This window comes from Erithacus rubecula (genome assembly GCF_903797595.1).
Source record: "Erithacus rubecula genome assembly, chromosome: 2".
Taxonomy (NCBI): domain Eukaryota; kingdom Metazoa; phylum Chordata; class Aves; order Passeriformes; family Muscicapidae; genus Erithacus; species Erithacus rubecula.
The window spans coordinates 77325526-77349592 of NC_136685.1; the positions used below are offsets into that span (position 1 = coordinate 77325526).

At 40.0% G+C, this 24067-nt stretch overlaps 1 protein-coding gene across 6 annotated transcripts in view; it reads left to right on the top strand.

The window, feature by feature from the left end:
- The window catches only part of LOC306812618 (protein ELYS-like), a 38539-nt gene that overhangs the window by 5777 nt on the left and 8695 nt on the right, over positions 1 to 24067 (top strand). For all 6 annotated transcript variants that reach the window (XM_079327361.1, XM_079327362.1, XM_079327365.1 and 3 more), the window contains 26 exons: positions 571 to 824; positions 4111 to 4291; positions 5080 to 5287; positions 6120 to 6236; positions 6972 to 7056; positions 10167 to 10317; positions 11045 to 11177; positions 11264 to 11445; positions 11880 to 11941; positions 12775 to 12903; positions 14926 to 15016; positions 15103 to 15192; positions 15371 to 15511; positions 16265 to 16369; positions 16459 to 16552; positions 16852 to 16975; positions 17080 to 17136; positions 18277 to 18423; positions 19070 to 19257; positions 19432 to 19576; positions 19674 to 19805; positions 20340 to 20487; positions 20573 to 20723; positions 21264 to 21371; positions 21836 to 22031; positions 22906 to 23100. In XM_079327361.1, coding sequence (XP_079183487.1) covers positions 571 to 824; positions 4111 to 4291; positions 5080 to 5287; positions 6120 to 6236; positions 6972 to 7056; positions 10167 to 10317; positions 11045 to 11177; positions 11264 to 11445; positions 11880 to 11941; positions 12775 to 12903; positions 14926 to 15016; positions 15103 to 15192; positions 15371 to 15511; positions 16265 to 16369; positions 16459 to 16552; positions 16852 to 16975; positions 17080 to 17136; positions 18277 to 18423; positions 19070 to 19257; positions 19432 to 19576; positions 19674 to 19805; positions 20340 to 20487; positions 20573 to 20723; positions 21264 to 21371; positions 21836 to 22031; positions 22906 to 23100 — 3614 coding nt within the window. The remainder of the gene's footprint in view (positions 1 to 570; positions 825 to 4110; positions 4292 to 5079; positions 5288 to 6119; positions 6237 to 6971; positions 7057 to 10166; positions 10318 to 11044; positions 11178 to 11263; positions 11446 to 11879; positions 11942 to 12774; positions 12904 to 14925; positions 15017 to 15102; positions 15193 to 15370; positions 15512 to 16264; positions 16370 to 16458; positions 16553 to 16851; positions 16976 to 17079; positions 17137 to 18276; positions 18424 to 19069; positions 19258 to 19431; positions 19577 to 19673; positions 19806 to 20339; positions 20488 to 20572; positions 20724 to 21263; positions 21372 to 21835; positions 22032 to 22905; positions 23101 to 24067) is intronic.

The window sequence follows — 24067 nt, forward strand, 5'->3', positions numbered from 1 at the left end:
GAGCTAATCCTTCCTTTGAGCTTGAAGTCCCTTGCTAAAGGAACAGATTCTTCAGTGAAAACAGCACTCGTTAAACTCTTTCTGGGATCAGCAGGTGAAAAAGTTGAAATTTATGCATGCAGTGCTGATTTTAGGATAATTTCCTGTCCAAATCCCTGCCCAGAGTAGTCATGTATCAAGCAAAATTCCTAACTGGAAATGAATTGGTTTAAATGGGCTGTGTTTGAAGTATGCTCAGAGGCTTGTATTCCTGTACATATTGAGGTGTTTTCTAGCAAAAGCAAGCCAAGTCTGGTGTACAGACTAGAACTCAGTCTATTGTAATCTTTATCCCCAACAGTCTTGAGTGCAGGAATGACAAGTACAAATGCAAAAGAATGGGTTTATTAATTTTAAGAGGTACTGGTTGAGGACGGCAATGGGCGGTTGAAAGGAATGGCGCAGATGTGGGTGGGTTGGCCTTCCTCCGTCCCTTTGGTGCATGCGAGGGAAAGGCCCAGTGTCAGTTGCAGAGCTGGTGTTTGATTCTTGTGCTGGGGATGTGCTCAGTGGTGTTGTTTCCCCCTGCAGGCAGAAGTGGCCTGGCCTGGCTGGCGTGTGGCCCCCAGCTGGAGGTGGTGAACTCGGTGAGCGGAGAGCGGCTCTCTGCGTATCGCTTCAGCGGGGTGAACGAGCAGCCTCCCACTGTCCGTGTGGTGAAGGAGTTCTCTTGGCAGAAGAGGACTGGGCTCCTGGTGGGCTTGGAGGAAGCAGAGGGGAGTGTTCTCTGTCTGTACGACCTTGGCATCTCAAGAGTGGTTAAAGCAGTTGTTCTTCCAGGGAGGGTATGTATCTTATTGGGAAAATGAAAATTTTGTGGTGTATGGTGCTTCATATTTGTGTTTCAGGAAAAGCTCTTGTGCGTCTCTTTGTACTTATCTTTTTATATTGCATTAACAGATTGTCACTTCACATTATCCAGTCAAGAGAGCCTTGATGTAAAATCTTGGAGTTAGCAGTAGTACTATCTCTTGAGTTTACTTATAGGAAAAAAAAAATATTGTAGACCGCATCGTGATGTAATTCTCCACTTTGAACAAAAACTGGCATTGAAAGCCGTTATTTTTCAGAGCAGAAAAGGAAACTCCACGTATGGTGTCTATTATAACTTTTCCGAATGGCTAATTTCTGTCATAAATTCTGTCCTTACTACTGTCTCACACTCCCATCATTGTGCTGTTAATGATTTTTACATGTTCCCATCAATTTCAGACTAGGAAGCAGGTGACTTGGAAACAACAGATTTTTCTGTTAATTTAGGATTGGAAAAAAGATTTTTGTGAGTTATCTGTCAGATTGTTGGCAGATTTAGTTTCAGTCTGCAGTCCTTGAATCTCTGGTTGTTGAATATAGTGTTTGTGTAGATGGGATACAGTGGTGTAATGTTAATAATTTTGTCTGCCTTCTATAGCCCTTGAACTCAAATGGTGTAGTGTCCCTGTGTGTTATTAGTGTAATGGAAACAAGAATCACATTAAGTTATCAGAATATCAAGATTCACTGTGTTTTTATCTTAGAATCTGCAACAAATAAATGCTTACTACTCAACTTTCCCTAACATTATTTGTTTGACTTGCTAGAGTACAGGTGGGAGTGTTGATAGTATTAGTAAGCGTTTGTGTTGTGATAAGTTCTAAAGATACGAGTCAAATCAGTGTTCCAGTCTGTTGTTTTAATATTTGCTCACGTTGTAGATGGAAAGTCAAGCTATGTGCTAGTATGAACATATAATCAATAAGTAAATTATGTTTTGGTAAGTGCTGTTGGTGTGTTAGGTTTTATTTCTTCTAAGTAAACTAGGAAAAGCAAAGGTGAAGAAGTAAGGATTATGTTGCGTGTCGAATCCGTAGCTGCGGAAGTGTTTTGAAATAGAAGCTAGTTCCAACAATCAGTTGTATTAGAGTTGTTCTATACCACAAAAACTGGTTCAGGAGCAAAGATGATGAAGCCCTGCAGGAAAGAGTTGGCTTTTGTGGGATGAAGGGTAGGAATTTTGAAATAAAGCCAAAGCTGCTCTGAAAGTTTTGGTCTTAGGCTCTGAAAGCTCTTGATTACAAGTATGTTTGGTCTGTTGCTTTCGTTTTGCTTCCTCTGTCTTTGGTATTGTGTTGCTTAAGTCAGCTAGTCAGGACACATGTATTGCTAATTGCACTGTTAACTTTCAGGCTGCGAGTGGGAGTAAGGGTAAGCAAAAACAAGTAGATAAAACTTGCACTTGGCTGCTGTCCATATTTTGAATTCTTTCAGAAACTCATATTTTCATATTATGTAATGTATAGTTTGGGGGGGGGAGCTGATCCATGTAAAAGTTTCTCTAATTTTCAGATTGATTATTTTTAAAGGTAAAATGTTGATCTTTTCTTAACATCACTTTTTGCAGTTTTGTCAATACTCTTTTAATCCTTTAATGAGCACTGTGTTGTCAGGACTGTTTTCTTAATGGGTATAACTTCTGTGGACAGCTGTACAGAGTTGTACAGTTTAGCTTTTAGTGACTCTGCTCCAAGGTGTCAAGTTGCTCGTGTATTATTACAGGGTGTTTATTGTGACTGTGTGACTGCTTTTTAGTGCAACAGTGGATGTTGAGTCATTCAGAAAATAAAGCAATGAGTTTAAAAACCCAAACGTGGGAGTTTAGAAATAATTTTGGCATAGTATTTTTGCATGTGTCTGTGATTGTCTGTCAATGCCCTCTTGATGTATGTATGAAATGCAGCAGGAGACTTGAAGTGCTTATAAGTATGATTTGAATTGGATTCTGAATTAAAAAACATGAATTCCATTGAATTGGTTTAAAACAGTTGCATGTTTCAGAACTGCTGCATGGTATTTTCCCAAATTTTCCTGGTTTGTATGAGGCAGAAGGGCAGCATTCAGATTCAGTGAGCTGAGAAGAGTTTTCTTTGTTCTTTCCCAGAATGAGTTGGCAAAGGACTGGGAGAATAGGAAAAAGCAATGCATAGCATAGTGGAAAAATATGTCATTCCAGGAGCTTCTACATGGAAAATTGAAGTAACCAGAGAACATTTTTGGAGAACTATGCAAAACTAGTAAAGATTCATTTGAAGCCAGTTGTACAATGAAAGAAATACCTTGAAAAGAAGTTAGAAGCAGCACTTGAACTTCGGCTAATTGCACAGCAAGATGTGTTCTATATTTCCTCGTCACAGTCACCAACACTTGGAATGCAAGAATCTGAGTAATCAAAATACTTTTATTAGTCCTCTGAGCAGTAGAAAGATTGAAAATTTCATTTGAATCATAGGAATTGTGAAAGAAAATAAAGTTGCCTGAATTTACTAGAGGTACCTGTAAGGCTGGTGTTTTTGTGACCAAGATAAAAGGTGGATTGTGTGGCAGGGGCCAGGCAGTGCAGTCATAAGCCAGTGCTTGATACAGGAGAGAACTTCAGGGGGCCTAGGGGTTTGGATATTTCCCCCTACTTCTGTGGGTAAAAAAACCATCCTAAAAAGATGGATTGCCTTGTGGTGCTCACGTCTTTGCTTTGTTTTCAGACAAACCTTTGTTGTTGATGTGAAGCTCTCTGTTTTCATGGTGCTGCATTTGTAAGAGGCAGGAAGATAGCCCCTGTTCTTGTGTTACCCAGCTTTAGTGCAGGAGCCTTGTTGTGCTTGTGTCTCTGCTAGAGCAGTCAGTGTTGTCCTGGGTGTGTGTGGGCACTGAAGAGGTCTGCCTTCACCTGGGTCTGAGGCTGTGGGGACTGCTTGGCCTGTCAGGGAGCAGAGAGAGCCCCTGCCTCAGGCTCAGCAAGTTCTTGTTTGGTCTGTTGCTGTTGTTTTAGACTGTCTTTTGCAGTTTTCCTTACCATTTCCTTAAAAGTGCTCGTGTGCATTTTAAATTTTTGTTGGATATTATCAGTCAAAGCGAGGACCAGCATAGATATTAGTAAGCCAGCATCTCACTCCAGCCCTTTATAGGAATGTTTCATTCCCATGGAAATCTTATCCTGCATTTCCTTTCCTGTTTCTGATGTGCTGATGCTGGCTGCCCTTCTGAGGGTTGCTCTTGAGCCTGCCCAAGAGCTGTGATGCTAACTGCAGCTCCCTGCAGGTGACTGCCATCGAACCCATCAGCAATGACGGCGGCGCCAGCGTGAGCACCCGGCACCTGCACCAGAGCCTGCGATGGCTCTTCGGGGTGGCAGCAGTGGCCACGGATGTTGGCCACGTCCTTCTGGTTGACCTTTGTTTGGATGATTTATCTTGCAGTCAGAATGAAGTAGAAGCATCAGGTAAGCTGCAGTTTTTAAACCTGAGTTTAGAAGTAAGGAAATGTGTTTCTTTCCAAAAACCAGCTTGTATCCCAGTGAAGATTCAGCGTGCTGATGGACCACTGACATTTCTGACATTGCTGATTGCAAATGGCAGTTTGACATGGTATGGTCCTGAACTGATCAAAAAATGGGAGTCTCTTAGTACTCCTCCTGATATTAACAAGGCCCCTTGCTGCCCACACCCCTTTGTCCCTGTGATTCTTACCAGTGGGATGTAGGAATTTTTCCATTTGAGTCAGAGCAGCTGTGTGATAGGAAGTTGTGTCAGAGGTACCTTAATTCTTGGGAGTGGTCTCCTGTTTCCATTAATGGGACAGGCTTTAAGGGGCAAGCTTCAGGCTAGTGTTTTAAAATAAATTTGGCTTATCAAAAATTCTGCATTTGAGTGAATGAGTATTACAATATGTTTTCAGGTTGCTTACACTGTTGTGGGTGTTGTAAGAGTGGCTTCAGGAGCTCATGTCCCTTCAAATAGCTTTATCACAAGGCCCAATAAAGAAATTTGTCTACAGTAGTTATATTTGTACCCAGTTTTGGAATAAGAGTGAGAATACCTGTCCCATTGGAGAATCCTTTTGTTCTCTGAATGGACTCAGAAACAGAAATAGCAAAAAAAGTGTTGCAGAAATGGCTGTTTTGCCTGGCACAGTAGAATTAGATTATACACATTGTGTAATCACATCAGTTTAAAAGGGAACTGAAGTTGCATAATGCATTAATTTCTTGCCTACTTTTTTTGTCTGTAGATCTAGAAGTTGTCACTAGAATTCCTGCTGAAGTTCCACAAAGAAGAGAAGCTGTGACAAGGCAAGGGAGGCATCTCTGTTTTCAGTTACGAAGTCCTTCAGGAACAGCAGTATCAACCCTGTGCTACATAAGCAGAAGCAACCAGCTCGTTGTGGGCTTTTCTGATGGCTACTTGTCACTATGGAATATGAAAACTTTGAAGAGGGAGTAAGTAGTCACTTTCACTTGGTCACACTTGGAGGTGCAGGGGTGTCAGTTTTTTGATTCAGGAAGTCATGCAGTAGGGATGTGATAGAGCTGGTTTTTATAAGTCAGTTCTGTGCAATAGTATTTTGTGAACCCAGGCAATGTGTGTGTTTACTTGAAAGATTTTGGGTTCAGAACCAGTTAATTGGGTCCAGAACCAGGCAGTTATGGAATCCACTGGAAGGCTTCACTGTGTGAATAATGTGATTTTGGTGATATTTTTTAAAGTGTCCATGATGCATCTGGTGAGACGTGATAATTCAGTAGCTAATCTGTGCCTGCAGATACATTATTTCCTACATTTCAGCCCTGAAATTGGTGCTTGACTCATTCCCAGACAAGGGTGCATATGTAAATGAAAGTTTATTTGGAAGACTTGGTCATCAGAATAAGGGATGCATAAATTTATAAGCAATAGTGAAATTTAGAGGTGATTTGAAATCTGCCACTTGAAATAAATGACCGCATTCAGATGGGTGTTACTTAAGGAATCTACAGTGGCTCACTAGAAACTGCATTTGTGTTATCGGTGCATTATGGATGTGTACATAGACAGTGGGCGCATGATTAGAGGTCAAGAAAAGATGGAGAAGGTGCAACCGAAGTTCAGAAGTTGGGAAGACAAATACTTTAGAAGTAATGGCTTGTCAGTCATCAGTTGTATTAGGTGGAACTGTGACCATCTGTACTTTGAGGGGGACCATGCAAGCTGCTTTTTTTCCAGAAGGTGCCGTCTACAAACAACCAGAGCCAGTAGACTCCTTTTCTCTATATTATTCTTTTAAACCTGTAGGCACCACTCCCAGCTTGAAGGAGGAAGGATTCCTGTCTATGCAGTTACTTTTCAAGAGCCCGAGAATGATCCCCGCAATTGTTGCTACTTGTGGGCTGTTCAGTCTACACAACAAAGGTGAATAAAATCTTGCCATCTTGTCACTGTTTTGTTGTTGTTGGTTTTTTTAATATTTCTTCACATTTGGTTGATATCTGTGTATTCATTTTGTTTATTTAACTGTACAGCAGATGAAAAGTGTTAAGCTCTTAAGCTTACTGTGCAGTTTTTTCAGGATTTTACACTTGCAAAGAGGCGTTGACTCTTTCCTACCTTGTGAAGATGGGAAAGGGAGCAGTGGCTATATTTTTGTGCTTGCAGTCTCAAATGCTTTCCCTTGTTTCTTGATGACTGCTTCAAGATTTGTTTGGTATTCCCACCATGATGTTCAGTACCATTTGAAGTGATTTAGGCTGCAGATGCAGAGCAGTAAACATCATCAGCAAGCTGCTTAATCAGCCCAGCTGTTCATAGAGTGACAGTCTTCTTAAGTTTGACTTAAGAGCAGTTTTCATGGAGAGCTTTACCGTTGTGAGCTATTTCTAGAAATTCAGTGGTTTTTTTTTTTCTCCATGTTGCATATTAAAACTTTCCAATGGTGCCATTAGCATTTGCCCCTGAAGCTGTTAATGTTAAAATTTCCTCCTTTCCGTTTTAGTGGCTAAATGTGACCAGTTGTCATGTTTTGGGAAACAGTGTTTTTCTTTTCAGGAAGAGCATGCTTTTAAGTGTCTCAGTCTAGATCTTATAAAATGATAATGAGTATTGTAAAGCAGCTTTGTAATCAAATTTCCTCATTTATACCCTTTTCAGTGAAGGTGATGTTGTGAGTTTACATCTGTTGCAGTTAGCATTTGGTGACAGGAAACGCCTGGCGTCAGGACAAGTCATGTACGAGGTAAGACAGGCCTGTATGTGAAATAGTAATTTGTCTAAGTAAGGATCAGTTAAGTTGGCCAGATTAATATTTACCAAGAAGGATCAGTGAGACTTAAGAAAAAAGTATTTTGATGAGTCTTTTTAGGCATTATTTTTTTCATGCTTTTCAAAACAAGTCATAGAATCATAAAATGGTTTTGGTTGGAAGACCTTAAACATCATCTAATTCCAATCCCCTGCCATGGGTATGGATGCCACCCACTAGAACAGTTCGCTCAGGGCCCCATCCACCCTGGCCTTTGACACTTCCAGGGATGGGACATCTATAGCATGTCTGGGCAGCCTGACCTGACCTCCAGATCCTCACCACTCTCACAATAAAATTTTTTTCCTAACATCTGATCTAAATCTCTCGCCTTTTAGTAGAAAACCCCTTCTCTTTTGTGCTATCAATATCTGCCACTGTAAAATGTCAGTCTCCCTCTTTTTTATGAGCTCCCTTTTTGTGCTGAAAGCCTGCACCAGGATGAGGTTGGACTTCTGGGTTGTAAGTGCATATTCCTTCTTGTCCACTAGAATTCCCATGTCCATCTTGGTAGGGCTGCTCTCAGTCATTTCTCCCAGTCTGTAGTCATGTCTGGAATTGCCCCATTGGCACCTGGGCACATTGCACCTTGCACTTGGGCTTGCTGACCTTCATGTCATGAGATTCCCATTGGCCCACCTCTCAGGCTTCTCCAGATCCCTCTGGGTGACATCCCAGCCTTTTGTTTGGTCAGCTGCACTTTTCAGCCTTGTGTCATCTGCAAACTTGATTAAGGTGTGCTTGATCTCACTGTTGGTGTCATCGATGAAGATATGGAAGAGCACTGGTCCCCACACAGGTTTCTGAGGGACACCATTCGACACTGGCCTATGCCTGGAGATAGAGCTGTTCCCACAACTCTCTGGCTTGGTCCTTCCATGTCTTAATGTACATGTCATGTCTTCATGTGTAGTTTTTAAATGACAAAAATACACAGTGCTCTAGGGGAACGGAACACCTTGTTTGTTTGAGGTTTTTGTCGTTTGTTTTTTTTTAAAGGGCCTTCAATTGCAGCTCACTCCTGCAGCATGTAGTGCTCTAAGCACTTTGGCAGGTTAATAGGAGAAAGTTTCTTTAATCTTTTCAAGATTTGCTTTTGAATTTCAGTTTTGTTTTATCCTCTTTTAAAAGTTATTTTTAGCTACAGTCTCGGCAGTGACAAAGACAATACCTTTTGCTGTGTGATGTATTGGGGAAAAAGCAATTGTCTCCATTTCTCTCGTGGCTACTACTTTTTTCCCATCTAAACAATTTAATACTAAAATGTAAGACCTTTAACTATTTGGCAGTTATTTGTCTTGGTTGTCTTTTCTGAACAAGATGTGACAGATATCAGTTTGTACCTCAGAGGGTTGAAATGTTTCATCAGTCTTTAAAAATGGATTTAGTCGAAATTCCAGTTGACACTCTTTAAAAACAAACAAAAGCTTACAAAGTGAGTAGAAAATGTTACTGTGTTTGTGACCTGGAAAACCTGTGGTGTAGTTAAAGTGAGACTTGGAACCCTCTACAGACTATACAACCAGTAGTACATTCTCAGGCATGTGTTAAAAGACAGTAACAGGAACCAAACTTAGAAGATTGTTGAAGAGAGCTAAACACCTGCACCCTCTGAAAGACTGGTTCTTCAGCTGGCTGGCAGATAAACCACTTAATTGCATTGTTTCATGCTGAGACTTGATAGCATCTACTGCCAAAAAATCCCCCTAAAACAATTCTTAGTCCCTCCCCAAACGATGCATCGTGACAGGATCTGTGCCCACCAGTGGACACTTAAGTGTCAGAATGCTTCTTGTGGTCCCAGGTTGGCCAGCATGATTTGATGGCTCTCTGCCTACGTGACTGATTCAAGCTTCTTGTTGGTCTTCAGTGACATAACACTTAAGAGTTGTTCCTGTTTGTCAGACCAAACTTGAGTAAACAAAGAGAAATTAATCTACTGCTGCTCCTTGTTCACTGAGTAGCAGTAACTTAAAACACTTGTCTGCTTACATCAGTGCTGTACGTCCCAGGAATCAGACTTGAGGCTATGAAACTGTGAATTTTTGACTTTATATCATGGTAAAAGTCACAAATGGAACTTTAGGAACATGTAGCACTGTTTTTGACAGTGTCAAACTTGAGTCTCTGTTGCCTTCAAGGCTGATTTAAATCTGCTCAAATAAGAAAACTGAAAGATAGGCTTAAATTAGACTTCCAGAGACCTCTTTTAGATCATCTCAGCAGCTGCTGTATCTTGTGGATCAGTTAATGGTCATGGAGCACATCCTTACCTTGTCTCTACATGCATATCAGTCTGACCAGTGCAACTCCTTTGAAAACTGTCCTGTTTAACTAGTCTGGAACATCATTGTTTAATACCTTCTGTGCTCTAGAGCTCCTTAACTTAGATTTGCTTGCCCCCTGTGGAAAACTTAAAATACGCAGCTTTGGTTAGGAAGTTGTCATTGGCAGGAACTGTTTGGTATTATTTTCTCTTCCCCTTCACACTGAATTTATGTGGAGTGGCTCTTCATATATGAATGAAAGCTGAAATTTCTAGTCATTAAAATTAATGCTGGACAGGTTTATAGAGTTTTAGTGCTTTATCTTGTGGAATTGTCATTTGGAATGGTAAACTTGTTCAAGACACCAGCTGTTAAAATTTGTTTTACTGTTTAGTTATCCTGCAGTAAAGATGAGTTTCTTTGTTTAGGCTTCATGTTAATTTTTCAAAGAGATGGTTTTGATTTTTCTTGTCTAACCTGAAGATATCTGTTACTTCCAAAGTTCTTTAATGAAATAGTGTGAACTGTACATGCTTCAGAGCAAAGTTTTGTGAAGGAAATGCTAATATTTGAAAATGTGCAAAGCCTTTTTAGCCACTACCTGTTAAAATTTCACTCTTAAGTCTCTTGAATGTCAGATGTAGTTTTTATTTCCTATCAGAAATAAGTTCATTAGAAAAGAACCAATACCATATGCATGTTTTATTAGATATATACATTCTTTCTTAGTAGAGCTAATGAAAATTATCTTCTTTTTTCATTTTTTTCCCTGCTCAGGGTTTGGAATACTGTGATGAAAGGTACAGTTTAGACCTCACTGGTGGAATCTTTCCCTTGAGAGGGCAGACCAGCAATACGAAATTACTCAGCTGCCAGACCATAGAAAAATTTCGCAACCATGCTGACAGAGAGGATAACATTAATGAAGGTTTGTTCTGGTGTCCCTGCTTGGTTATTCTAAACTATGTGGTTTGGAAATCTAAGCAATGAATGCTGTTCTATACCCATAGTTTTATATTCTTAAATAGTTGTCTATCTTACATTAGTGGGCTTATTGAAAAAGAAATATTGTTTGCTGAAGCTGCGTAGGACTTGTTTATCCCTCTGAATGTTACTCTTTAAGGGAAAAAGTAGGTTTTATTTTACGTTTGGTGAGATGCTAGAGCAGTGTATGGGGTCATCTGGGGCCATCTGTGTAAGGCTGGTGAATCAGTTTGTTCTGCCAGTTGTCTTGATTGAACAGTAATACCATTCTTTCTATTGCTTAGGAATGTTACCTGATTTTCTTTTGTTCCTGCTCCAACCTCTGGCTGCATCCATTTAGAATGTGGTCACTGGTGGTGTTCCCCAGGGCTCCATATTGCAGCCAGTTCTGTTCAATATCTTCTTTTGATGATCTGGATGAACAACTAGATGAGATAATAATTGTGTATTTGGTTTGTTTTGGAACAGATACAATTTGAAAAAGAAAAAGAGGCAGTATAAGTAAAACTATCACATGGAGTTTGCCACACCATGTATTGTGTTTTTCATTATTAATGAATGATATGTTTCATGAGTGAAATGACAGAATTAAGCAAAAATAGAAAGTAATGTTTTAAAACCAGCAGGCATCTCATTTTCTGTAACAAGAAACAATGTCTTGTCTTTGACAGTAATCTCTCCTGACACCAGTGTATCAATCTTCAGTTGGCAAGTGAATACCTATGGTCAGGGAAAACCATCTACTTATTTGGGTGTGTTTGACATCAATCGCTGGTATCACGCTCAAATGCCAGACTCACTGAGGTAAGTTTTAATTAAATGGTTTCAATATCCCAATAAAGGATTAATTTGAATATTGCTGTTGAGCTTATGCACTTGTTTTCTTTCAGGCCAGAAGAATTCCTTCACGACTGCCCCTATTTTGCACTGTGGTCACTGGATCCTGTCATAAGCATGACTTCTCCAAACCTCATTTTGGATATTCTAGTACACGAGCGTAGTCTAAGTCGGGGGGTGCCTCCTTCTTACCCACCACCTGAACAGTTTTTTAATCCAAGCACCTATAATTTTGGTAGGTATTTCACTGCTTTTCATTTGAATTGTGACAAGCTTCAGTGGAAGTCAAATGCCACTAAGTGGCTCTCTTTCTTCTTGTTCATTGTTTGTCACACAAAAACCAAAATAAAAAAGCCCCACAAACCTTCTCAAACCTAGTTACCTTGTCCTAACAAGGTGCTTCCTCTTGTGAAACATATCTGACAGGCTGCTGAGTTTTCTGGTTGGGGGCTCCTGTAACATAGTCCGGGAAGGGGTGATGGTCAAAATGAAATGCCTTTGGGCTGAGGCCCAAAACATAGCATCTGGGTGCCACTCCAGGTTGTGTCTACAGACAGAGAGTAACTACTTTTACAGGGTGCTGGAGGTTTGTCTTTGCAGACAGCACTATTCAAAAGCATCAGCTGGTGACAAGGTAACAAGGTCTGTCAAACGTTGTTGTTTCTGCAGATGTGACGTGCTTGCTGAACTCTGGAGTTGTTCACATGACTTGCACCGGCTTCCAGAAGGAGGTGACTTTTTTTACTATGTTGAGACTGTCAAGAGATGAACCTTTTCTAACTTTTCTCTTGCAGTGCTTTGAGTGTCAGAGAGCACTTTATGCTCATCCACAGGCATAACTGCAATCATATCCTGCCAGTTTCATGCAAATGGTGCTGTTTTAGGGAGGCATGAGCAGGGATTGAATGGCTAGAAAGGAATGCTGTAGTAGGAAGAAAGAGCATGGTGGAAGTTGGTGAAAGTGTTTACTTCTTTGTATGGTGTGGAGTTAGGGCTTTGATCTCTGATGAACTTGAGACAGGAAGAAGCAGGGAGAAAGGGAAAAGTGATATAACTGTTTAAGAAGAAATGCATGTTATTTCTCGCAACCTTGGCCAAGTTATAACTTCTGAGCCACTCCACAGCTTTTGACAAATATTTTCAAATTAAGTTCCAGCTCACTGAATATACCCATATAAATAATCTTTTACAGAAACAAGCATGGAATCTTTCAAAGAGTGATTTGTAGTTGCATTTGTTTTAACTTCTGCAGGATGTAATTTGTGTCAGTGTTCAGGGAAAAGCAAGGCCTTTGTATTGACAGAGGGGCTGGAAAATATTTTCTTTCCCTCAGAATTGCAAGGGTTTTTCTTCTATAGGATATTTTTTTATTTTCTAGAGGATATTTTTTTAGAAACTTGAATTGTTAGTGTGATGCTGTCTTTAGGACTCTACACTGCAATGCTTACCAAAATTGCTAAGCTAAAGCCTTCTGCTACTAATGCAGCTTTCTGACAGTCTAAGTGATTCAAAACCGTAAGGATTGAATACTGTCTTTACCTGTGTGTTTTCGTTGCTGTTTCAGACCCTGAAGTTTTTGAAGAAGTCTGGTCCTTTAATAAGTGAAGCCATTCGTGACAGCTACACTCGGTGTCTTGTAGCTGGCTTACTGTCTCCAAGACTGGTTGATGTCCAGCCATCCAGTCTGACCCAGGTGAGTGTATGTTGGGGAATCCAGAAGGAAATATGTCCATCTGGTTTGAAGGTTGTAGAGGCTGTAAGACCATGATTTTTGAGTGCAAGCTGCTCTGACAGGCAGGTTTTGAGATTCAGTTAGCAGAAGTAATAATATTCTTAGATCCAAACTTCTGACTGGGAACAGCCATGAGAGGTCTGTTTTTAGTGGCTGCTCTGTAAATTCCAAGTCCCAGGTCTGCATGTGGAAGCATTGAGTCAATGCTAGGCATGTGCAGCAGAAAGCAGCTTTCCCTGGGAACAGCCTTCATCCTCTGCATGCCCTCAGTGTCTCAGAGCCTTGGCGGCAGTAGGTGGCAGTGAAGGTGCCTCCTTCAGATGTGCACTACTGTTACAAACACCAGCATAATGCACTGGACATTATTTCCTTCTTAGGAAGTGCTAGCCAGTTAGACTTTTCCACTCTACCAGACAATTTCATCACCACTTCCTCTCATTTTCCTGTCGTCAGTAGGCTTCTCTGCACCCTCTCAAAACTGATCTTTACCTCTGTAGCCTTTGCCTTGAGCTGTGGTAGCTCGATTTCCTCCTCTTAGACTGCCCTCTTGCTACAGCACCTGCATCACCTGTATCTCTCAACTGCTACATTCTGTCTGTCACCACTGTGGCTTCACACCCATCTCTGATGCCTTTTCCATTTTTGGTGCAGCAAACTTTGTCTCTCATGTGAAGAGTTTCATGAAGGAAGGAGCCTTTCAGATGAACAGCCCATCTTTGTCCAGGCAGGGTCAAAGCTGAAGGGTTGGATGATCATCATGGAGTGGAGCAGCAATCACTAGGAAGGGTAGAGCAGTCTTCCCCCTGCCTTCATCTTCCTGTCTGTGGGGTTCTTCACCAGACTATGGAAATGTGTCATGAAAAATAGCACTTCTGCATAGTGTGGTAGCTAAAACAAATTTGGCAAGCAGACACAGCCCATAGAATGCTTATTTTGCAAGCCTGATGTAGGCTCTTACATTCTTATTAGATGTCCTGATGTCAGCTCTGGTTGGGAAATAACATGGGAAAGAAGAACTTTTATGATGACCTTTCCTGGATTGTGACTGTATTGTTCGGGTACTGCATTAAGCAGGGATTGCTTTTGAATACTAGAAAGAAAAATTTCATATTTAAGGTCAAATAGCTTGGAATTTTGCTTGGTAAAGTAGTATTTGGCATGCTTCCTTGTCTGAAATGCATTTTCAGAAAATAATGGAAATATACTATAAGTCTTCTGATATGTAGAAATCGCTTTCAAATGTCATGATTTTGCTTAGAACCCAAACTTCTAAAATTTGTTTGTAAAGAAATAGCATAAAGAAAAAAATTCTATGCAGGATCATTTTACCTGAAGGAAATGTCTGAACACAAGCTGAAATAAGTAACTGTATTGTTTCCCATATGTGTGCATGCCTGTGCAATATCCTTCTTAATGCTTGCCATGGCATTAGAATACAGCATTTGAACAGGCTGAAATTTCAGCCTGTTAGAACTGAAATGTTGCACTTCTTTATGGTACTTTACCAGATTGGAACTTAATGTTTTGGCTGTCAAAGCTGCTTCATGTCTTGCTAGTCTCAGGAGCTGCTTGGCCTCAGCTTCACTGTTCCCATGCAAACACAGTTTGTTTGCTCTGTCCCCTTCACGTGTTGCTGATGGCAAAGGGGTGTGCCCAGAGTGCATAATGATTATTAGCAGAGGATATTACTGAAAATACTAAGTTGGGACTCAGAAAATGAAGACTGAAACCCCAAGGCACAGAAATAGAGATGAGAAGTAGCCTGTGTGAAGTTGAAATGTCAAGAGGAAAACTTTCCTGTGTTCCTCAAACCAGCAAGCAGTCCAGCCTGTGGCTAGAATTAAGACAGAATCAAGAATATGGAATAAGTTGCATTTCCAACTAGTGTCTGAATGAGTATCCAGTTAGAAAGAAACACTTCTGTTGAGGCCCAGATATGAAAAGTATGTGAGGTAGTGATTTGCTTTTGTCTGTTCTGTTCAGGAGGAGCAGTTGGAAGCAGTGTTGTCAGCTGCTGTGCAGACAGGTTCTTTAGAGCTTCTAACAGGATGCATTAAACACTGGACTTCTGAAGGTAATGCTCCCTACGTTGCTTTTCTGTTGTGTCTGTTTTGCTTGGAAATTGTGGCTTCATGTCTTTTTTGTTTTTTCTTTTTAAAGAGCAGCCAAGTTCTGCTGTGAATTTACGGTTTGTTCTTGAGTGGACGTGGAACAAAGTGATCTGTACAAAAGATGAACTGGACCAAATCTGTGAGTACTGGTGTAGTCGTTTTGGAAACCTGGAGTGATTCTTTGTAAAGGATCTTCTTCAGTAATCTGCATGTAGCCAGTGTATGCTCCTGGTTCTTTAAGTCTTCTGTGCTTGTGTGAGTGTCCTTTGGAAGTCTGCAGTTGCTGTGCTGATGATTGACTATTTCTCCTTGACAAGGTGTTCCACTGTTTGATGGCTCGTGCAACTTCATTGACCCACAGACATTGCAGTCCCTTCAGCACTGCCAGCTGCTTCTGAGCAACCTCAGCACAGTCCTGAACTGTTTTCTAACAGAAGCCCGAGAGCTTACTGAGAGAGGTTGGTGGGAGCACTGCTAGGTGTTTGGTCTGATTGTTAAGATTTGGGAGGATGCTTGGGTTGTAACTGTGGAGACAGGAGCTGATTTTCTTTTTTGCATGGTTGGGAGAGAATCCGATGGAGCTGGGAGGTGAAGTTTAAATCTGAGCAGTTGATTTAAGACACTGAGTACAGGGGAGCAGCTTGTTGTGGAGTTCATGAGGCTGGGTAGGGGAGGCTACACTGATTCAGCAGTGAGCTGAGTAAGCTCCTGGGTGGCAATTGCAGCAACTGAGTGTGGTAATGCTGAGAATTGTTCCTAATTGTTAGCTAGCAATTGATAGTCGTGTGCAAAATTGCTAGGAAATATAAAGAAAACCAAAATGTGTAATGTTTGAAGCACATTTATTGATGGTTTTTTTAGCTTCTGATTTTATAAATTGTTGTTGGCATATTGAGGGAAAGACAGGACTAATAATCTGTTTTGCTGAAATAAAAATCTCTGCTACATTCTTCTCTTCCTGAATTAATTTAATAGATTAGGCTTTGTTTTTTCATTTTAAATTTAGTGATTCTGTTTCTTTGTAGTGATCAGTTTTTGTTTTAAGGGTGAATGATGGGTTTGCCCTTCAAATTCATAAGTGATTCAGAGGGGCATCTGTAAGTAAAAATAGTTCCGCCATGGATTTTTGTACTTTGTTTGTTCTGCTGAAGGAAGCTTTGTTAAAAGGAGAAGAATTGCAAAATCCAAATCATCTTATGCCTTTTTCCCAGGTTTTACAGATTTGACAAATAAGCAGATGGTAACCAGCCTCATTTCTTTGTATGCACAAGTGGTGATCTGGTTCTGTCGATCCAGTCTCCTTCCCGAGGGTTTAGGTAAGCAGAAATTGGTTTCTGTCTGTTTAGTTCAGTTTTAGTTGAAAAACATGGCCTTCTTTAACTTGCTTTTACTTTATTACCTCTAGATGATCATATGCATTTGTCTAGACCTTTCTACAATTACCCTCTGATTCAGAGCTACTATACAGGTCATCGAGAGAAACTCGAGCATTTATCAAGGTAAGACTCAGAGGAAATCTCTAGAAAGCTGCCACTGTGAGACTGTGTGAGAGTGGTTATTTTTGCAGTTCAAACCTTTTGTCTGCACTTCCTTGACATTGCATGTAGGAGAGTAAGAAAGCAAACCTGGAACTCAAAAGGTCATTGCAACTCTTCTCTTGGATTTGTGCTTGGACTCCTTAATTAATGAGTTCATTGTGAGCTAAGGAGTGTCTTTGCTGTGACTGAGAAATCTGTGCCACTGAGAGGCTGGAATGAGTGTTTTTCTCTGTCCAAGCCCTTGTTCCCTTTTGTTGCAGAGGCAAATGGGATTCTGACTGCTTGATGATTGATGGAATGGTTTCCCAGTTGGGAGAGCAAGTGGAGAAGTTGTGGCGGAGAGATGAAGGCGGCACTGGGAAATACCCACCAGTTAGTTTACACGTGAGTGTTGTGTTCACTGGAAACCCCAGCAGCAGCAGTGGTGCCCTAAAGGCAATGGTTCTGAAAGACAGGAGCATTAAAAACCTTTTCTTCTTTCATTTCAGGCACTGCTGGATCTCTATTTGCTAGAAAGCATTGAAGAAAGTGATAAACATGCAATTGTATCCTTTCCAGATATTATTATTCCTCCTTCAGTGTGTGCATGGAAATGTTCTTACATATTTGTTACCTGTGTGATAAACAACACTTTAATTTATGTCTCAGAGTGTAAGTGAACAAATTTAGAATAAAGTCTTTGACAGAAGCATTGCTTAATTTCTCTCTAGATTGGAATTTTTCTGATTTCTTAATTAAGTGTTACATTGCAAAGTCTCTTCTCGTATGAGAAAACATATTCTCTAAGTTATATTCAAAATAGCAACCTTGCTTAGTTCTTCTCAAATTTAACGCACTAATTTTTTAAGGCAGCCCTATCTGTAGCATAAGACTGCTTGTTAGAATGGTGCCCTAAAATGTAGTTTCAGAACAAAAGGGTTTGGAACAGTGATTTTCCAGTTGCTGATTTTTTGTCAAAATAATTTGTTTGCTAGCCCAGCTGACAGTGTTTGTCCTTTTTTGTATAAAATGCAGGCACACAGAATATTAGTTGAGCTGAAGTCTAATTTTTAGGCTGTTGAAACATGCAGAATTACTGTTGTTGTTTGTTGGCTGGACCAAGAGGGAGCCTGAAGAGCCAGGGGTTAAAAATTGATGTAGTCCCAGGCTGTCTAACTCAGATAGGTCCCTAACATGTGATGTCAGAAAGGAAAGATGACACTTGGAGTGAGGGATCCACATGCAGTTCTAAACACAGTTTCAATCAGTCAGTGCTAAGTTGCATTGTAAGGGGACCATAACCTGTGTTGTTTTGTGACGTCAGGAAATTGGGAAAACAGAAGAGCTGTAGAATTTGTTTGCTTGAATAATTAAGCATTGGATGTTCAAGTGTGTTGAGTGTCCAACTTTTTTTCGTAGCTTCACTGATGGAAGTAGATATAACAGCAGTATATAAATACCCAATATCTGCCTTTTGATTTTCTTACAAATTTCTACAAATATTTCTGGAAGTATTTTCAGAATGCAGTTCTGTGAATAGGACTTGACTATTGATACAATGAGTTGTAATAATTTAAAATCAAAAGATTTTAATAGATTAGGATTTTCTGCTTCCTATGATTATAATATTACTCTGTTTTTCTAAATGTTATGTGATACAAGTTTTTGGTCTTAGTGATTTATTCACCTTAATTAGTTACTCTCAGACAATTTACTTGCTGCTGGACATCATGCATTCCTTTCCAAATAAAACAGAAACTTCAATCGACTCCTTTCCAACTGCCTTTGCTATCCCTTGGGGTCTTGTTAAGCTGATCCAAGGGTTTTGGCTTCTAGATCACAATGATTATGAAGTAAGTATGAAACAGCTGAGTTAGACACACATTGTACTGTAGACCTGTAATTAATAAAAATCAATTTTAAAAATTGGTGCTTAGGTAGTAGGAGATGTTGTAGCATAAGCAGCTTTTTTGTAACACTGCTCTGGTATCTTCAGCAGTAAGTTGGGATTTGAAATTTTGCTTAACTACTTTGACAGGAAATTGATTAAAACAAAGGTGTAATCAGCATAAATAATGCTTCATATTTTAATTTTCTACGGTGTCTGTGCTAGGTTTTTAGAAGACTGGTTGGGCACTGTTTCTAAAAAATATTCTGGGTACTTGAAACATGGAAACTCTGATGGTAGTAAGAAGACTTGAGGCAAAAGACTGCAGAAGTGACTTTTCAACTTAATAGTTATTCTTCCTGATACTGAATTTTGTTCTTGCCACTGAGTCAATACAACCATTTCTTTTATATAATGTAAGTTGTCTAGTAATGTATCAATAAAAAGCAGTGTCTTTACACAGGGTTTTGTATGTCCTGGATCAAGTAATTTGTTAGATAGACATCTAAGTTAGTGTAACCCACATCCAGCCTTGCTGCAGAAAGTTTTGACTGTGTTGGTTGCCTGGCTGTGTGTATCTGTGTTAATGGAGCTGCTCTCAACTTGTCCAGAATGCCCTGGCCCTGCTGTTCCACCCAGCTACAATCAAGACTGTGTCATGGCAGCACATGAGGATAATTCAGTCCCTCATGTGCCAGGGAGAGCACAGGAGAGCCCTCAGGTACATCCAGATGATGAAGCCGTCGATGTCCAGCAGCAGGGAAGTGCGGCTGTTCCTCACCGTGTTGTTGTCCAACAGGTAAGGAAATCTCCCACTCTTGTGGCATTCAGCTGTTGGGAAATGTGAAGAACTGGTGATGGAAATGGGGCTGCCCTCCATTTCTTTTGCTCTTTGAATTAATACTATCAGTGTGGGACATTTTTTTGGCTCCAGTGTTGCCATTCCTTTCCATGTCCAAAACCTTAACTGCAGGTGCATGGTGGAGGCTTGGGGTCTGCTGCAGCAACACACCACCAAGTTAAACATAGAAGAGCTGCTAAAGCACATGTATGAAATCTGTCAGGAGATGGGGCTCATGGAGGATTTGCTGAAGCTGCCCTTCACAGACACAGAGAAAGTGAGTTTGGAGAAGAAAGGAAAAAATCTTCATTGTCTCTTTGGCAAGAGAAGAGACAGAATCGTAATTGATGTTTGAAATGTGTTATTTCCCACAGGAGTGTTTGGAGAAGTTTTTACAGGCCAAATCTGGTGTTCAGAACCATGAATTCCTCTTAGTCCACCATCTGCAGCGTGCCAACTACATCCCAGCACTCCAGTTGAATCAGTCCATGAAGACCAGTCTGATGGTAAGGGTAGATGTCCTGCTCTGTGAAATTATGATTTAAATGTTACAGACTCCAGTAACTCCAATTTAAAAAGTTTGTTTTCATCTGAGGAATAAATATGTATCTTGTCTTTTTATTCAGTTCCTCAGATCCTGTTATGTATGGTTTACCTTATGGCAGTTTTTTGTGTTACTTGTTTCTGTGGAATGAAGATTATGCTGCATGTCATGTCTTGTATCTTGCTTTTACCAAGAGCACTCTTGATGCTCCACAGGTAAAAGTTGCCTTATGGTTTTAGTTATGAGTTTTGGATTTGTTGAGGATTTTTACATTTTTGTTTTTCCAACTAGTCTTCTTGCTCTTATCCAAAACTAGCAGATGAAATTGCTGTGTGCTCCTGGGAGGAGCTTGGAGCTTGCTGTGTCTCTGCAGTGGATTTATTCTCCTTTGTCTGTAGAGCAAATTTAGGCCTTGGTTAGAAAGAGCAGAGATAGTTCTGTACAATGAGCTTCTGGGAAATTATTAAATTCTTGCTTTACACATTTCCTTTGTCAGAATGACCGTGATCCTCGCTTGAGAGAGAGAGCAGTTGCCAGAAATTCTCTATTAGACCAATATGGCAAAATCCTTCCCACAGTGCAAAGGAAGCTGGCAGTGGAGAGAGCCAAGCCGTACCGTTTGCCTTCATCAGTCTTAAGAGAAGGTAATTGTAGAGAAGGGAAATACAATGTGCAGCCAGCCATCACTGTGATTACACAAGGCTGATACTTTTCCCTCTTGCTTTACAGTCCCAAGGCCAAAGCCATTGTCAACAGCAACAAGGCAAACTAATGCAGGAAGTGTGCATACAAGAGCAACTTTCATCAGTAAGGTGTTGTCCAAAATTGGGGAAGTATGGTTTGGAAATGAGCAGAAAAAAAATATCTCACAGTGTGATAGGTAAGCAGCCTTTAATAAAAGTTGGTCTTGAACTATGTGTTTGGAGAGAGAGGGGCGGGGGGGAGAAAGATAATTCAGTTTGTATGTGTTAGTTTTTTGGTGGGAAGATGCACATGAATAAAGCTTTTTTTTTTTTTGTTTTTTGCACATAGAGTATGTAACATCTAAGAATTCATAAGTGGTGTTTGGAGAGTTTTTCTGCTATGTTAATCTTTTCTATACAAATACATGTATTTACATTATGGCAAGTATGTTTACAGTGTTTAAGACAGCTGAAACTTAATATTTTTGTCACTACCACGAAGCTGTTGCTCTACTTTTGTAGACTGTTGCTGACTTTTATAGACTTGTGTGATCACATAATAGTCTTTTACCAGTTCCTGCTTGGTTATTTAAAAATAAGCAGAATTACAAAGAGTGGAGAAGAGGCTCATAATTGTCAGGTGATTGTCCTACATGGGTTGTGGTTAAATAAACTTTAATTCTGGTATGGCTGGAATTTGATGGAATGAAATAGTTTTCTTTTCATTTTCCTTCTAGTCCTAGAACTACAGAGCCAGCAGTCAGTACCCATCCTCTCCCTGGTGCAGAGTTGCCTGATGCATTTCTTGGTACACCTATTACAAAACTTTCTCAAAAGTGTTCAAGGTATAGCAGATCTACAGACTTTATATTTCCAAATGGTATTGATTATCGTGTATATACATGTGTATGCTTTTTGCTTACCAAGGATTCTGTTGCATCTGGTTTTGTGTCTTAAATAAGTCATCAACTTAGGGACAGAATTAGGTGGGCAATTTGAAATGGTTCCTGCATTGAGATGTAGATGAGTTTTCTCCACTGCTGAGAATTAGGTCACTTGTGCACCTTAAAATTGGGGTATTCTTACATCAGGGATTTTGGAAATTAGGTATGAAATGTAAAGAAATAATGAAAAAATGCCCCAAAGTGCCTGTCACTCGTTTCTGATAAATCACCCCCACTAGTAAGGTTGTATTTCTTGTTCATCCAGTGTTTTAGTTTTGCATTATCTGATATGATCACAGCATGCTTTTTTACATTTATTTTTTGATGTTCCTAGTTTAGATTGTGTATTTTAACATTTTTTAAAGGTTGCTGGATTTGGTGGTTCGTCCTGTCCCTTCTGGCTCTGTGGCACAGGATGAGAGCCAGCAGTCCCCATGCAGGCCTTCTACATCTTTTGTGGCATCCAGCCCCCTGAGATCAAAAACACAGTGCTCCAGCTCCCAAAAGAATCTGCCAAGAGCATCAGAGTTGAATTTACTGGAAACTCCTCTTGTGGTCAAGGTTTGTATTTTAGAAAGTCAGTAGCAAACAACTAAATGAAAATCTTCTGAGATTTGTTTTAAGTGAAATCATCAAAATATTTAGTAGAAATGGTTTGGATTGAAATTTTCAGTATGCATGTGATTATTGTATACACAGCCCTTTTGGAAGCAGTAAGGTGGGAACAGTTTTTAAGCAAGGAACTTTAGTTCTCACTTCATTGAAGTGGACAGCTTGTCCCATGGCTTTGTGAACTAAATTTATTTTCATTGTATGGAAGAACTTATGAAGTATCATCCATATCAATGAACTAGTTTCATTCTCCTCTTTTGAAACCATTCCAATACTGTAAAATAATCTGAGATAAGAACAGCTGAATGCTTCTACATAAAGATGTGTAGGTACTTTTGCAGCAATGTCACTTCTCCTGTGTGGAAGGGAATTCTTAGCTGATTAATTAGTGAAAAAGAAGTTGTGGCTGTTGCTTTCCAGAATTGCTGTCAGATGCAGCATCTGAAAACACTGTTATACAGAGTAGAGTTGAAATTGTGTACCTTTCATAAGAGCAGTGCAGGAATTGCAAAAATCAGTGGGGTAGGAAATAACCTTGCAGAAAACCAGATATCATGTCCTTATTTCCTTAAAAAGTAATTTTGAAAAATAACTTCTGTTTTGTTGGCATTACAAAGGCAAACCAAGGGAACTGTAAAAAGCAAGCATTTTTTATCTTTAAAAGGTTGGTAGTTTTGGAAGAAAACAGTGCAGAGGCAAAACTTTCTGCTGCTATATACCCAGTTCGTAATTTAAGCTAATTTAATTTTTGTAATTTAAATACAGTCTTCTGTTTTGGAGATTTAATTGGTCTTAAATTAAGTGTTTTTATTTCTTTTCCTAGAGAGCTAAAGTTTTGGCCACGTCTTCTGGTTTTCCTGGGTTTACTCCTCAGTCTATTCTCAGGTCCAGCCTTCGCACTACACCCCTAGCAACTCCCTCTGCATCCCCAGGACGATCAGTTACTCCTCCTCTACGAGCAAAGGAACCTAGAATATCTTTCAGGGAAGAGAGCTCACATGCAAAGTGGACTGTTGGGGTAAGCTGGGCTGCAGTTAGTTAGTTTTGCAGATAATGCTGTGATTTAATTTAGACTTGAAAGTTTGCCAAAACTCCTTATACTGAGAATCTGGATTGCGAATGAGAATGGCAGTATTTGGTCCAAAAAAATTGTGTTGTGCTAGATATTCTCTATCATGTTCTTGCAGGAACATATTTGTAATAAACATCAGGGACCTTGGTGAGTTTTATTCAGATGTTGTTAGGATCTCTTGTTTTTCAGAATGTTAGTTCACCTTTCAGCTGTTCCCTTTCAAATGACAGTGTTGCAAGAAAATAATGAATATAGATGGAGCCTCTTGTTTGGGTTTGTTATATTTTGCAAATTGAACATCTGGGAAAGTAGCAAAAGTCTTAAAGATGCATTGATGTTCAACCTGTCTTTTTGCAATGTGGGTTTACTTAAATGATGGTAAAAAGAGACTTCTGATGAAGAGAACTGTAGTATTTTGTTCCCTCAGTGCTAAGTTCTCAGGTTTGCTTCTTGCATTGCACCAGGAATAGATAGCATCCATGCAGTTTTCAAGTGCAGTGGGTCCATCTGACCAGCTATGGTCTCTTCTGCTCCTGCAGCTGTGTAGCTGGATTCTGTGGCTCAGCCCATCAGACAATTGCCAGCATCAGGGGTACAACAGGGGCATGTGCTGCTATTCCATGTGTGAGTAGTTCATGTATGTTACAAGGAGCTACTCAATTGTAACAAGATGTGCTCTCTTATTGATATGAGCACCAGATTAATTTACTTGTTCCTTGCCGCAGGCATAGTTGAACACCTGCATGTTTTAGTAGTGCATATGTGTTGAAAGGGCAAGCATAAAATGGAGAAATCTTGAGTTAGGATTTTATTAGGCAAAGCTTTGTCTTCCTGAAAACATACTAGTAAACCCAATGAAGAGCCTTGAGATGACATGAGCAAGACTGATTTAAACTTTATTCTTCAATGTAGT